We start from the raw sequence: 12,464 nt of genomic DNA on the forward strand, positions 1-12,464 counted from the left end.
GAAGTAAAATGGAACAATAAACAGATTTATTGCCTATTTTAGGTTCTATTATACAATATACATACCAGTATATTGAAACTACAAGCAATAAAGAGTCTTTATTAGGTATACAGCTAATAACAGATCATTAATTGCTTCCAGGATACAGTTTAGCATGCACTTTCATCCAGAAGCACCATAAAGGAAACTAAAATTTCTTGGCTCAGCAAGTCAGAAACGTTCTCTGAAGCAACAAAGAGGAAAGAACAAATCTGACTTGTAGATTTGGGAATGCGATGTTTAGAAGTCATTAGCCATGTAGTAGAGTTGCAGAATCCTGTATAGCAAATTGAAATTTAGCAATAATCTAACAACCATTTTTAAAAAAAAAAAAAAATATACTTTACACAGGCTCCTTAGAAGTAGTTCATAGATCCTGACGACCCATGAGTTGAAAATCACCTGTTTACAGAATCAAAACACTATCAACTGCTCCAGGTTACTTCTGCTGCATCAAACTTGCATAGCTTCTCAAACAGACCCAAGCCACATCAGCAGTGCCAAGTCATTTTAAAAAAAAGATTTTCAAACAAAAAGTACCTTTTCAGCAGCTCTCCGGTAAGCTCTGGTGCGGAATCGGAGAAACACAGAATCCCTGAGGAACTGAAGATAGGGATCAAAGCCTGGTGGGCGAAGACCTGCTCCCAAGTTAGACGGAAATGAACTCTCCACTAATGTGCTGATGAGTCGACAGAACGCACGAGTTAAAGGATATTCCTCACATCGGGACTCAATCTCATTCAATTCAACCTTCCCAAGAGAACAGCAAAAACAGGAGAAAAATCAAAGATTTTGAGAGTAGAAGAAACACATGAGAACAAAGAATATGCCATTAGTTGTGAATTACTTCACAGCGAATTGAGTTTGCTGCATTTTTGTCTATGGTAAACCACAGCCAAAGCAAAAGCAGTGAAGTAACAATATTGTCATTTCAGTACAGCAATACACCATTCATGCCTGAGCTACTAGAAGACACACCTCAACATTCACATACTTTGCTTTTATTTACCACTTTTATTAGAAGCGAAGTGAGCTTTACTAAGATGTAACAAAAGTGAGGCCCATTTAAGAAAACAGGAAAATCTTAATAAGAAGTGCTAATAAGGAATTTGAGGGTTTAGATGCCACTCTGTTACTAGTATGAAACTCGACTAGATTCATAAATAGATAAAGTTTGCAGAAATTACAAGTAGGCCTGATAGTAAATTAAGCAGCAGTGCAATGGCAGTGCCTATTCCAAGGGTTTCCTGTAGACATAGCGGCAGATGCAGCCTCTGCAAGTGTTTCCCGAATTCATACACAGACGGTTAGAGAGGCTGTCTAGGTACACAGAAGCCCTTACCTCAATACCAATTGCTTGTCTCTGGCCTGGACTTCTCACAGTTTGTAATACCTTCAAAACAGAAAGGGAAATGAAAACAGACAAACCATACATTTCACATAATCAGAGTGCATCTCCGTCATTTCTATCAGGACTAAAAGGTACTCATCACTTTTTAGCTGTAAAAAGAGGTTTCCTAAATGCTCTTAAAAGGTAAAAATCTAAGATTTTTCTATCTGAAAGGCTGAATTATATGTTGTATACTTGTATGCTTACATCCTCAAAGATCTGCATCATGTTTATTGTTAAACGAAACAGAATAGAAATACTTTCACATTAATGATTTTTGTCTTGTATTGGCTAGGGAAAGACACTTTCTTTGTTATCTCTTAGAATAGTATATTTTAAGGAACATCATAAATTAGGAAGCAAAGATGGTGAGTGTTTCAAATGCTACTATTAAAAAGATATCATTATTGTCAGGGTCTTTTAATTAGTAATTAACAATAAACCAGGAGATGCAGTTCAAACGCCTCAAGTTCCTCCAAATAAAACAGCAATTAGCCTGAACCATAAATACAGACTACACAATAAGCCCATCCCATTATGATCTTTGAATTAATACCACCAAGAGCATTTTCACTTGATACTCATCTTCCATAGGATTCGTATTTAAATTTTTTCTCTGAAATCAAGACAGAAAGGAAAAGACATTTTTAAAAAAGATAGGGCTTTTTAATATATATCTGACGTCTGTCATCTAAATGTGAAAGCTGGCAACAATTTTCTATAAATTGCGATTAAATTCCTCTGAAAATTAAATGCCTGAAAGTGGAGTTTTTTAGTCAGTTCCTTCTTTCTATGAGCACCATTCACAGTAGCAGAATGTTGTGCACACACACACACAAAAAATATCCAAACAAAAAAAAGATGTAACCTGCAGAACATTTATTACTGATGACATACACTGAGGAAAAAACATAATGAATACACAGGACTGTCTGTTAGGAAACCTGTATTTATGTAAAATAAGCACAGCCAATGAAATTTCTGAGGTATAAAACCACACTGTCATTTTCAAAATCATTTCAAAGTGGAAAAAAAAACCTACATTCCACAATGGCAACAAGAACATTTAGGAGGAAATACAAGAGTATTTCAAATACACTGACAATTTCAACAGATTACAATGCTATATTTCTAAGCACTGAAAATCCCTAAAATACCTGTGTATATTCCATGGATTGCCAGAGCGAAGCAGCTATTTCAGGAGATCTTCCAAAAGCAGTAAGGGTTTCTATTAGCTCCGCTTTCAAAATAGGAGGAATGCTGCACTGCAGAAGTCCCAGAATGACCACTACTGGTGTCCACTGAGGGTGCTCACAAAGAGCCAAGCGAGCATTCTCGCTCTACAGAGTTCAACAAAAACAAAACTGCAGATTATTACTTTGAAGATTATTCATGTCTTACCATCTCTAACTCACAGCTCAGTATCAACAACTCTGCTTCGTACTTGAAGGTACACAAAACATCAGAAGAATGGCAGACCATTCCAAAGCAAACAATTTTAATTAAACAAAAAGACCAATTTAATGACTCACGAGTACTAAAATTGTGCCTATCCATACAGAAAAATTAGGTTCATAATATAAGCTTCTTATAACAACCCAATTATTTTTTTTTTTTAGTAGACACATATTCATGGAATTAGTCTTAAGTAAATTTAAGTATTTACACTCTAGATGATTTCTTCAAGCACTGGTAGAGCAACTTGCATCAATATTTCTATTATGAACTTAAATTGCATTTGGACATTTGCTAGGAACTTGTATGAATTTGTTTAAGTCTAAGAGCAGGGTCATCGCCACTGTAAGCTCATTTGAGGCTCTCAGATGAACCACTGGACAGGAACAAGCCTCTAGCTTCATCAAATGATAACTCCTTGCATCCTTAGAACAAATTTACTTCTTCCCAGGTTATGGTTTGATGATGCCAGGAAATATCAGTTTTAAGAGTTGCTTTTCCCCCATGCTTATCCAATACTGACATGAAAGTGTACAAAAGAACAGCCCATTATCACCACCACCAAGGATGATTTTTGGAAAGCCTAATTAACTTCACTGATCTGTCTTGTGTTTCTGCCAGCAAAACCAAGGGTATCTGACTACATCACTGAACTTTTAGGCTGCAGAGTCTGGTGGGTACTGAAGAGCTGAATTCCACACTCTCCAGAATTACCCAGACAATTCACAATACAAAATCTGCATTGCCATTTTATTCTTTTGGAATCCTCTTCCAAACAATTCATAGCACATTTGACAATCTTGGTTTGGAACATTTTAAAACTAACTCTAGAGGCAAGTTTCATAGTTGATGAGTTTCCTTGCCAAATTTATACTATTTCCTTTTAAATTCATCTATTATTTTTGCCTTTTCAAACTTAAAATTAAATGCAAAGAACTTTCCTACTCTGCAGTCATTTCTTCTGAATATACCTCACTTCTGAAAGACATATCCATGACATCAAAGCATTAGGAAAACAAGAAAGTCAGTAACACCAGCAACACAGGAAAAAGTGTCTCCTCTTCCTGCTTCATACAGGCTGAATGTTCGGTTATAACAGTTATTCCTGATGGTTCCCATACTTTTGAAGTTCACTAATCAAATGACAACAACTGCTAAGTGAATTTGCCCTACATACCTTTTAGATCAAGCGAATGTCACAGCTGAATGATGATGTTTTGCAAGAAAACCAAATTAAAGGCTACTTACCCAATTTACTATAACAGTGGTCAGCTGTAAAAAGGCAATTAATCCATCCTGTTCTTTCTGTGTGATTCCTCGGAGAGGCAAGTGACGATACTGGACAGTGTCTGCACTTGGCAAGTCTTTCCTTAAGTGCTCATGATAAAGCATCAAAGAGTGGAAGAAATGCTCCCAGGAGACAGGGCTGCCACCTGCTCCTTGGATGTTTTCCACTAGAAAAATTACAAATAGGTGACAAGATTTTCTTCCTACTCTTTCACAGGGTATCAAACAGGGTAGTTAAATTTAAAAGGAAACCTTTCTTATCTAGAGGGAAAAATAAAGTTCAAAGTAAAGCTATTGTTTCTGAAATTAGTGGTTCTGGTTTGTTTTTTGTTGTTGGGTTGTTTGGCTTTTTTTTTTTTAATAGAGACAGAAAAGTGCTGCTATGAAAAGCCAATACAAATATGTTTTTCATTTTATGAATCTGAACATTTGCAGCACTATTTATATCTGCAAAGTAAGGGTTTTTCTAATTTGATCAAGATAACATTAATGCAAAACATAGGACTGACCAGCATCTCCTACTTAGAGAAAGTGCTAGTATATTACAGGTATCAAAAAATTCTAACAGAACAAAGTGCTTCTTAAAAAGTCAGATATACTGATACTATAAGTTATAAAGATAACTATATTTACAAAATATACAACTTTGAGACATTACTCATTTTATATTTTACAATAAGCACTATTGATATTCTGCAACTTTTATGGTGCTAAGACACAGCTTTTTAAAAAAATGCATTATTTCATTATGTGAATTACTTGCTAAGGTGCTTGGACCTTTAATTACCTAATCAGTCTTTTTTTTTCCCCCAGATTACACTTTCAAGTGAGGCTTTCCAATTTCATCTTTGTAATACTAATGAAATGTTAAAAGTATGAAGCCACGATCAATCTCAAATGAGTCTTCATACTTTTCTAAAGAAAAAGTGTTGAGAAAGAGCTGAAATGTCACTTTTCTTACCATGACTACTGCCATTGACTTTTAGCAAACTAAAGCAGTAATGGGCACACTGAGGCCCACTAGCCAGTCCCCGCAGCATTTTCAAGTATGGGATGTAAATTGTGGAAGGAAGCAGATCTCCCATTTGCCTAACAAACTTTGACAAGACAACCTAGAACAAAGAAAGATTAGTGTTTAAAAAAAGAAAAAGAATTAAATCTGAGTATTTTAGGAAAACAGTTGGCAGCCAAAGTCAGAAAACAGATTCTAATGTAATCAGGGCAGGGTAGAGGGGCAGAATCACAACTCCAAAAGAAAAAAAAAATCCTTTTAGACTGGTCTATTCAGGTTCCCTGAAGGTGAAAAACGTGTTTCAAAGAGGAAATAAACAAAACAAAATAATTTGTGCTATTGCAAAAGTATACTAACTCTCCAACTCTGCATTTCTAGTAATAAAATTGACTTCAGCTCACAAATGCTGCGCAGCAGTGTTATTAACACAGCTCACAGTGCAAGTTAAGTGATATTGGGACAGAATTCACTACGCTTGTCATATCCCTGCACGGTAACTCGCACACCCAGTGGTTCCTCCAAGGGTCACATTAGGGTGTCTGCAGATTGCCTCAGGCTTAACTTGTCTGTATTATGGGTGGGTCTTGGGATGTGTACGATACGTCTCGCACTAGGTTTTGCCTAACACGGCACAGTCCTTTAAGAAGCATTGAATGCTGACAGCACCCCAGGTATCCAATGAGTTTTGGAATGCCTGCTTCATCTGTTTAGATTGCTTTTTCATTTTAATTTTGAGTTCTGTCTCCCACAGGCTATAACCTTTGGGCTTTAAATAATTACAATATTCTTACGGACTTTTACCCCCCAAAATACTATCAACGACAGTTAATAAAGATTTTTTTTAGTTAAGGAATTTAACTTCTCAGTTACACCAAAAAGCTGTACCTAGTGGTCATCAGACAGAAAGACACCAGAGCATTGTTATCAGAATTCATTTAGCAACTGCAGCAAAATCAGACCTAAAGAAAATTTTCAAAGATGTTTTTCAGGACTCTTTCTTACTAGGTTTATTGACAACCATGAATAACTGGTGGTAGCTCATTTTAGAGTAAGCAACAATAACCATGCCATACGGAGCAGGACACATGCAGATAAACCACTGATAAAAGATACTGTCTTCTTAGAGGCTAGCTGTAATAAGGATACCAAAAACTCTGTTTCCTGTTTTTTTTTTTATTATTTTAATTTCAAATTACTAGTAATTACTCAAGAAAATCTAGATAACCTGGCGCTGAGGGGGTCGCTGATGAGCAACTCCAAGGTACGACCCCATGATGGTAGACGTCTGCAAAGGTTCTGATGGACACCAGTATTCAAGGGCAAGTTCCAGATTAAAGGGGTCTTTCCTATACAATTCAGCAATCTATCAGAGAAAGGAAGATGTTAGAAAAATATAAACGATATGAAGAAAAGATGAATACTTCAACAATAAGCATTGCTTCTAGATAAGCTAAACACATCTGAGAGGCAAAGCATCCCACGGCTGGTGTTCTGTTCCTTAAAACTCTCTGAAAATGACAGCTTCTAAATAGCAGTATCAGAACAAATGACAGCCAGAAAAATTCAAAATGCACACATAAGTGAAACTTTCATAACTTTCTATCTAATTATTATAGATTAAATCATCACTAAGAAGACAGTGTCATTTCTCCTTAAATAACCATTTGCATACCTTGATATATTAACTTAAAAACAAGTTAGCCAGTATCGGGATTAGAAGTCTTCTCTGTTATCCGAACATACAAATTCCTCAGAAGAAGTTTTCATCTCTAGCTCTTCATTTAAGTTTACTCTCTCTCTCTCTCTGAGCTACTTACTTAAGAAAGCATTTCACTGTATATTTTCCTGTTAATGTCCTACAACTTAAAGGACTACTGTTGGAAAAGACAGGTCATCCCTACATTAAAGAATGCTATATTGACAATTGCACGCTTGTACATTTTCACGCTAAGTAAGGGAAAATACACGTTTTTAATTTATTCATGAACAGAAAATATGAAATGCACTAGTTCGATATGTAAATCTGTTTTCTGATGTGGGTTTTTTTTTGAAAGTGCAGTTAGGTAACCTTAATAACTAATATTTAACTAAACATATTTATTTACATTTTCTTTCAATTTTATTTTATTTCAATTATCTTTTTATTAATAAATATGACAGAAAGAGAAAGGTCCTTCTTTTAAATATATGCTTGCAGTCAAAATTATACTGAAATCAGAGAATATGTAATTCCAGCAGCCTTATTGGGGTCACCTTGTCTAGCCTACTCTACGGCAAATACAAAACAGACTTACAAAATTCTCATTACAAATATAACACCACATGAAAATTATTTAAACATTTCAATTATTTATCATGAGAATTGTCAATAGTGGGGGGAAAACCCCTAAAGCCTAATTATAGTTTACCCACAGTAAATAAGGAGAAATTCCAAGACTTATAGAAACATAAACCACTGTGTAAACATTAAGGTCTAGATACAAAAAGGTGTTCCATTCCAAAGAACTTCCATGCATTTAGCCAGATCTCAACTTCAGTAATAGCCATTAGTCTTAAAATTCTTATTTCTAAGTTACATTAAAATAAGATGGCTTAAGATAATAGATATGTTAAGATAATCTTATTATAATTTAAATTTTAAATATTTAAATACTTTGCAAAATAACTTCAGCTCAAGAATTCTTCAAATCTAAGAGACAATGCAGTATTTCCTTACTAAACAAGAATTAAATGACACTTCATTAACATCAAAAGTCAAGGCAATAAATCAATTCCTTTACAAGAAAAGTTAAAGAAAGTGTCTATGTTTAAGAAAAAAAACAACCTTTAATCCAAAAAGGGAAAGATCCAGCACTGTATGTTAATATTCAGTTGCAATAACTTTTTGCCACAGTAATTTAAAAGAAAATAGGGCTTACTAAAAGCATTAAATGTTCCAGATCTCTCCGAAGGGAAATAGGTGGATCATTACCCATCTGAATACTCATGTGAATCATGCGAGCATCTTCATCGGCACGGTTTCTCAGTTGTTTTACCTACACAGTTTATGAAGTGGAGAAAAACACTGGTCTATATTTAGCCAAGAACAGAACAGCACTAACGGAATTGTCTAAACAGCCTAGTAAAAACTAAGAAAGCAAATGAATTTGCATATACGTGACAAGAATATTTAACCGTTTTTTATTTAATCTCCGCCCCCCCCAAGAGCTTACATTCAAAGATATATTCAATCACTTTCCTACTGCCAAGGCCCTCAGTTCATAGAAAAGCCCTGAAAGTACACCGTGGCAGTTTTTCCAAACTCACTTCACCAGATCCTCTGGTTTGGCCCCAAAAGGTGGATCCTTTTCCTGTTTTTACTTCAAAAGCTAGATGGGTTAGCTTCAAACAAAGTTAGACTATTATCCACAAGGAATGAAAGGAAAACACTGTAAAATAATGTTTTCTGTATACAGATCTGTGGATTGCATCTTTCTTAGCCATTTAAGGCTACTTCTACCTACAGCTACTTTATGTTTTGAAAAATTTTAGATTGATGTAATTACTTATGGACCCGGTCTGTCACAACTAAAAGCATTATTGCATGTCAATAAATACAATACTGGAAAAATTAAAAAAAAAAGAGAGAGAGAGAAGGGAGGGGAAGAACTGCAGCAATTTAAAAAAATAAAAAAGACCTTTAATTGGTATCCTAAAATTCTTTGCGTGAAAAAAAATTAAACAAAAACAGTTAACATTTAAGGTCAAAAAGCCTTTGATAAAACACTTCATCAGAGGCTTATAGAAAGCAAATAGCCATGAGATGAAAAGTTAAGTTTTGTTAAATATTAAGCAGACATTGAGGGACAAGAAACAGAAATAAGCAATGAATTCAACACACCAAAAATTAAAACATAGTGATGGTCAATAAAGATCGGTTCATGGACTACAATATATCTTCATTTGCAAAATAATTGTGCCTCATCAAGAAAAAATAGTTAAAAACTAGAAATAACTGTGGAAAGGGTCAGAGGAAACTAATTAAATTAGTATACTAATAAAATTAATACACAGACAAAATTGAGTGTTGATAAATGAAATAATTAATTATCTGAACTACTAAAGCTTAATATAGAGTGCTGAATGTAATGCAGTCAACCAAAAGATTTACCCAAATAATCACCGGCAAGCAGCATAAATGTTAAACCTATACAGAAGAGTTAAATAAAATGCTGACTTACAGATTTAAATAAAACTGAACAAAGGTTATATATATACACAAAAAAACTCAAAACACCATCCTGCGAAGCAGACACTTCTCTTTACCTAAAATTTGAGATTCAGTAGAAATAGCTGAGTACATAAGGCAACCACTAACTAACAGCAGTTAAGACAAAAAATTCCCTTGTAGTGCTATATCCCAATTGCCTGCTAACAAAGTCTTTCCTGTAAAACAATTAGTAGTGGCCTCTATCACACTGGAATACAAGTCAACGGTCAGAATTTTGTTTATATGCTGTATTACAAAACCCTACTTGTAATGAAAAATACCTCTTCACCTTTAGGCATTAGCTACAATCAACTGCAGATCTGAAGCAAAAAAAAATGAAAGGGAAGAGAAGTACTCTTCCCAGAGATAAAGCCTCCAATTCCATAACGCAATGAAGACGAGAGATGTACCAACCAAACAAACAATAGTCTTGGGATTTCCAGGCAGTTCTGTGCATACGGGAGACATCTGTTTTAAATCTAATCTGGTAGCAACCTCGGCCTGGTTCAGTCTCCAGCTCTTCCACCTGCATTCAAAAACTACCTTACATTTCTTTCATAAAAACCGGTATCATTACAGGGAGACATTTCATCTTTTGTAAAGCAATACCATCCAACAAAGAATTGCCTCATAAAAAAGTTCCCAGTTCTAAGCCTGTTTGCACTTGATTGTTTAAGGAACTTCTATAAAATATACTTCACATATTCCTCATATAATCAAAAGGTTCCTAAGGGCTACTGTGTCTGTATTACAGAAAACACCATTGCAAACAGCCTTCAAAGGATGCCCAAAGCCTCTTAACATGCTAAGTGTTGTATGCAGGCAGCCACTGCAGCAGAAACGTAGCTGTAAAGTTATCAACATGAACTTGTTTGAACTTGTTCTATGGATATTCTGTGGGTTAAAAAAACAGCTTGAGAAAACAACATGGAACACCAACAGATTATAAATAAATTAGCATTAAACCTAGAAGCTGTCTAGAACATGTCCATATATGCCCTCAAAGATTCTTAAGGCTCAAAAATTGTTTTTCCTGTAAATATTGTTCTCATTCTGCGAGGTTACAATGAACAAAATATATTTTCAAATCTTTCTTTTTGCACATTGAAAAAAGTAACTATTTGGCCACTCCAACTACAGTCCAACACAATGAAGGTCATAAAATAAAGCCTCCATTAATTAAAGTGTTTTCATGAAATTTTAATTTTTCATGTCTAGATACAAGGTCTTGCACAAATGAAGCTGTTGTAATTGCTTCCAACTTTTTTTTAAAAACACCTTTTGCAGCATTTCTACTGTTGTGTTGAAAACAGCATCTCATTTTCCCAATGACTGATACTACTGAAAAAGCAGAATCCCTCCCCTCAAAAATGGAAGATCATTAGTAAAAGAATAAGTTAAAAATGAGAGACAAAAAAACCATACGTTAGTTTAGGTTACACTACTGTCTGTATCAAAAGAAAAAACAACCACAAAATCAATACCTGCATACATTGTCATCAATTTCAGCATTCATTTAAATTTTAATCATGTAAAACAGAAGCAAACCACTGCCACCACAAAAGTTTGCTTTGCAAATCTCATCACACTGAAGCGTTTTAAAAATTACATTCTACTTCAGTGTGGAAAACAAACCCCAAACCACACGGGTTCCATGAAGTCAACAAGTTTTCTGAACTGCAGCACCTCAAGCTGAGGGTCGTATCTGAATTTCTATGCCACCTGTCCTAATGTTGGAAACATCGAAGAGATGCCTGCACTTCTCAACAACTGCTATTCACACAAACCACTTACTTTCATGGGCATGAGTGCAAGGAAGTCTGTGACAAGGTTATGAATTTTGCGAATGTAAAATTCCTCCTGGTAGAAATTTTCAGACCCCACAACAGATTCAGTCAGGAACAAGAAGACATTATCAGCAACTGCTAGCTCTGCCATTGCTTCATCTGCCTCAGTGAATTCTGCAAGAGCTGTGCAACAACAACAAAAAAAAAAACAAAAAAAAAACAAAAAAAAAAAAATCACAAGAGGGGAAAGAATAAGTTACAATTATGTTACCAAATAGAACATATTTCAGAATACCTGGCTGACATGCAAGTCAACATGCTTCTGTCAACTCTGTTTTTTCTATCATACAGGAAAACACAAGTTAATGTTGGGTGATGATCTCAACTTTCTTCTTTAATAAAGTGTTAAAGTGCATAATCTATTTACCCAGCCAATCTAAGGCTGTGAACCAGGAATCACAAACCAACCTTAATTAAACATTGTAATTAATGTTTACATTTTCTTTAATAGATATTCTGGAGTAGACAATTCTGATATAGTAGGGGAAACTGGAAAGCTTGTGAAGTACAGAGAGGAAAAAAAAAATAGACTTGTCCTCTCAAGATACTGAGGTTTAATATTTACAGATGTAAAAAGCCATAAGCATGAATCTATTCTTGAAGTGTTCAAATTATAACTAAAGCTGCTAAAACGCAGTCTCTCACATTTTTCAGTACATTAAAATCTCCTTCACTTCAGTGAGACACTACACAATATTACTGTCTAATAACTGTTTCTAAATCTGTGTACATTTCAGAGCAATTCAATTCTCGACAACCAAACTCACATACTGAGAAAGCTTTAAAGGAGTGTCAACCGTAATTTCATCATAAAGGTAAATACTAACACTAAATAAATACTAATACTAAAAAGGTAAAAGATACTTTGACTTACACCACTTGTGAGCTCTGAATACTAATGTGCAGCAACTGCACTTTAGGGTAATTTACCTGTCACATCAGATAATTGGGATATTCCTCGTAATGCCAGCGCCCAGGCTAATCTAACAGTAGCTTGCAGGCCTGGTGATTTCCAAGGCTGAGACTCCTGAAGACGAGTGTGTATCGTTGCTATATACTGTCTTTCCGTTAGCAGAGGTAGCCGGTGCATCAAATCTTGAAGAACAACAAAAACAAACACAATATCAACACTTAGTAAATGAATGGGAAAACAAACATGCAAAATCCTACCAATTTGTTACTAGT

General features: G+C 35.0%; 1 protein-coding gene across 6 annotated transcripts in view; it reads right to left on the reverse strand.

Moving 5' to 3' along the window:
* The window catches only part of NUP205 (nucleoporin 205), a 70,270-nt gene that overhangs the window by 29,814 nt on the left and 27,992 nt on the right, over positions 1 to 12,464 (reverse strand). For all 6 annotated transcript variants that reach the window (XM_086610962.1, XM_086610963.1, XM_086610964.1 and 3 more), the window contains 9 exons: positions 12,210 to 12,374; positions 11,227 to 11,402; positions 8,102 to 8,218; positions 6,409 to 6,546; positions 5,133 to 5,283; positions 4,133 to 4,338; positions 2,587 to 2,769; positions 1,382 to 1,432; positions 580 to 789 (listed from right to left, as the gene is read on the reverse strand). In XM_086610962.1, coding sequence (XP_086467088.1) covers positions 580 to 789; positions 1,382 to 1,432; positions 2,587 to 2,769; positions 4,133 to 4,338; positions 5,133 to 5,283; positions 6,409 to 6,546; positions 8,102 to 8,218; positions 11,227 to 11,402; positions 12,210 to 12,374 — 1,397 coding nt within the window. The remainder of the gene's footprint in view (positions 1 to 579; positions 790 to 1,381; positions 1,433 to 2,586; positions 2,770 to 4,132; positions 4,339 to 5,132; positions 5,284 to 6,408; positions 6,547 to 8,101; positions 8,219 to 11,226; positions 11,403 to 12,209; positions 12,375 to 12,464) is intronic.

Source organism: Tauraco erythrolophus, chromosome 4 (genome assembly GCF_009769465.1).
Source record: "Tauraco erythrolophus isolate bTauEry1 chromosome 4, bTauEry1.pri, whole genome shotgun sequence".
Lineage (NCBI taxonomy): Eukaryota > Metazoa > Chordata > Aves > Musophagiformes > Musophagidae > Tauraco > Tauraco erythrolophus.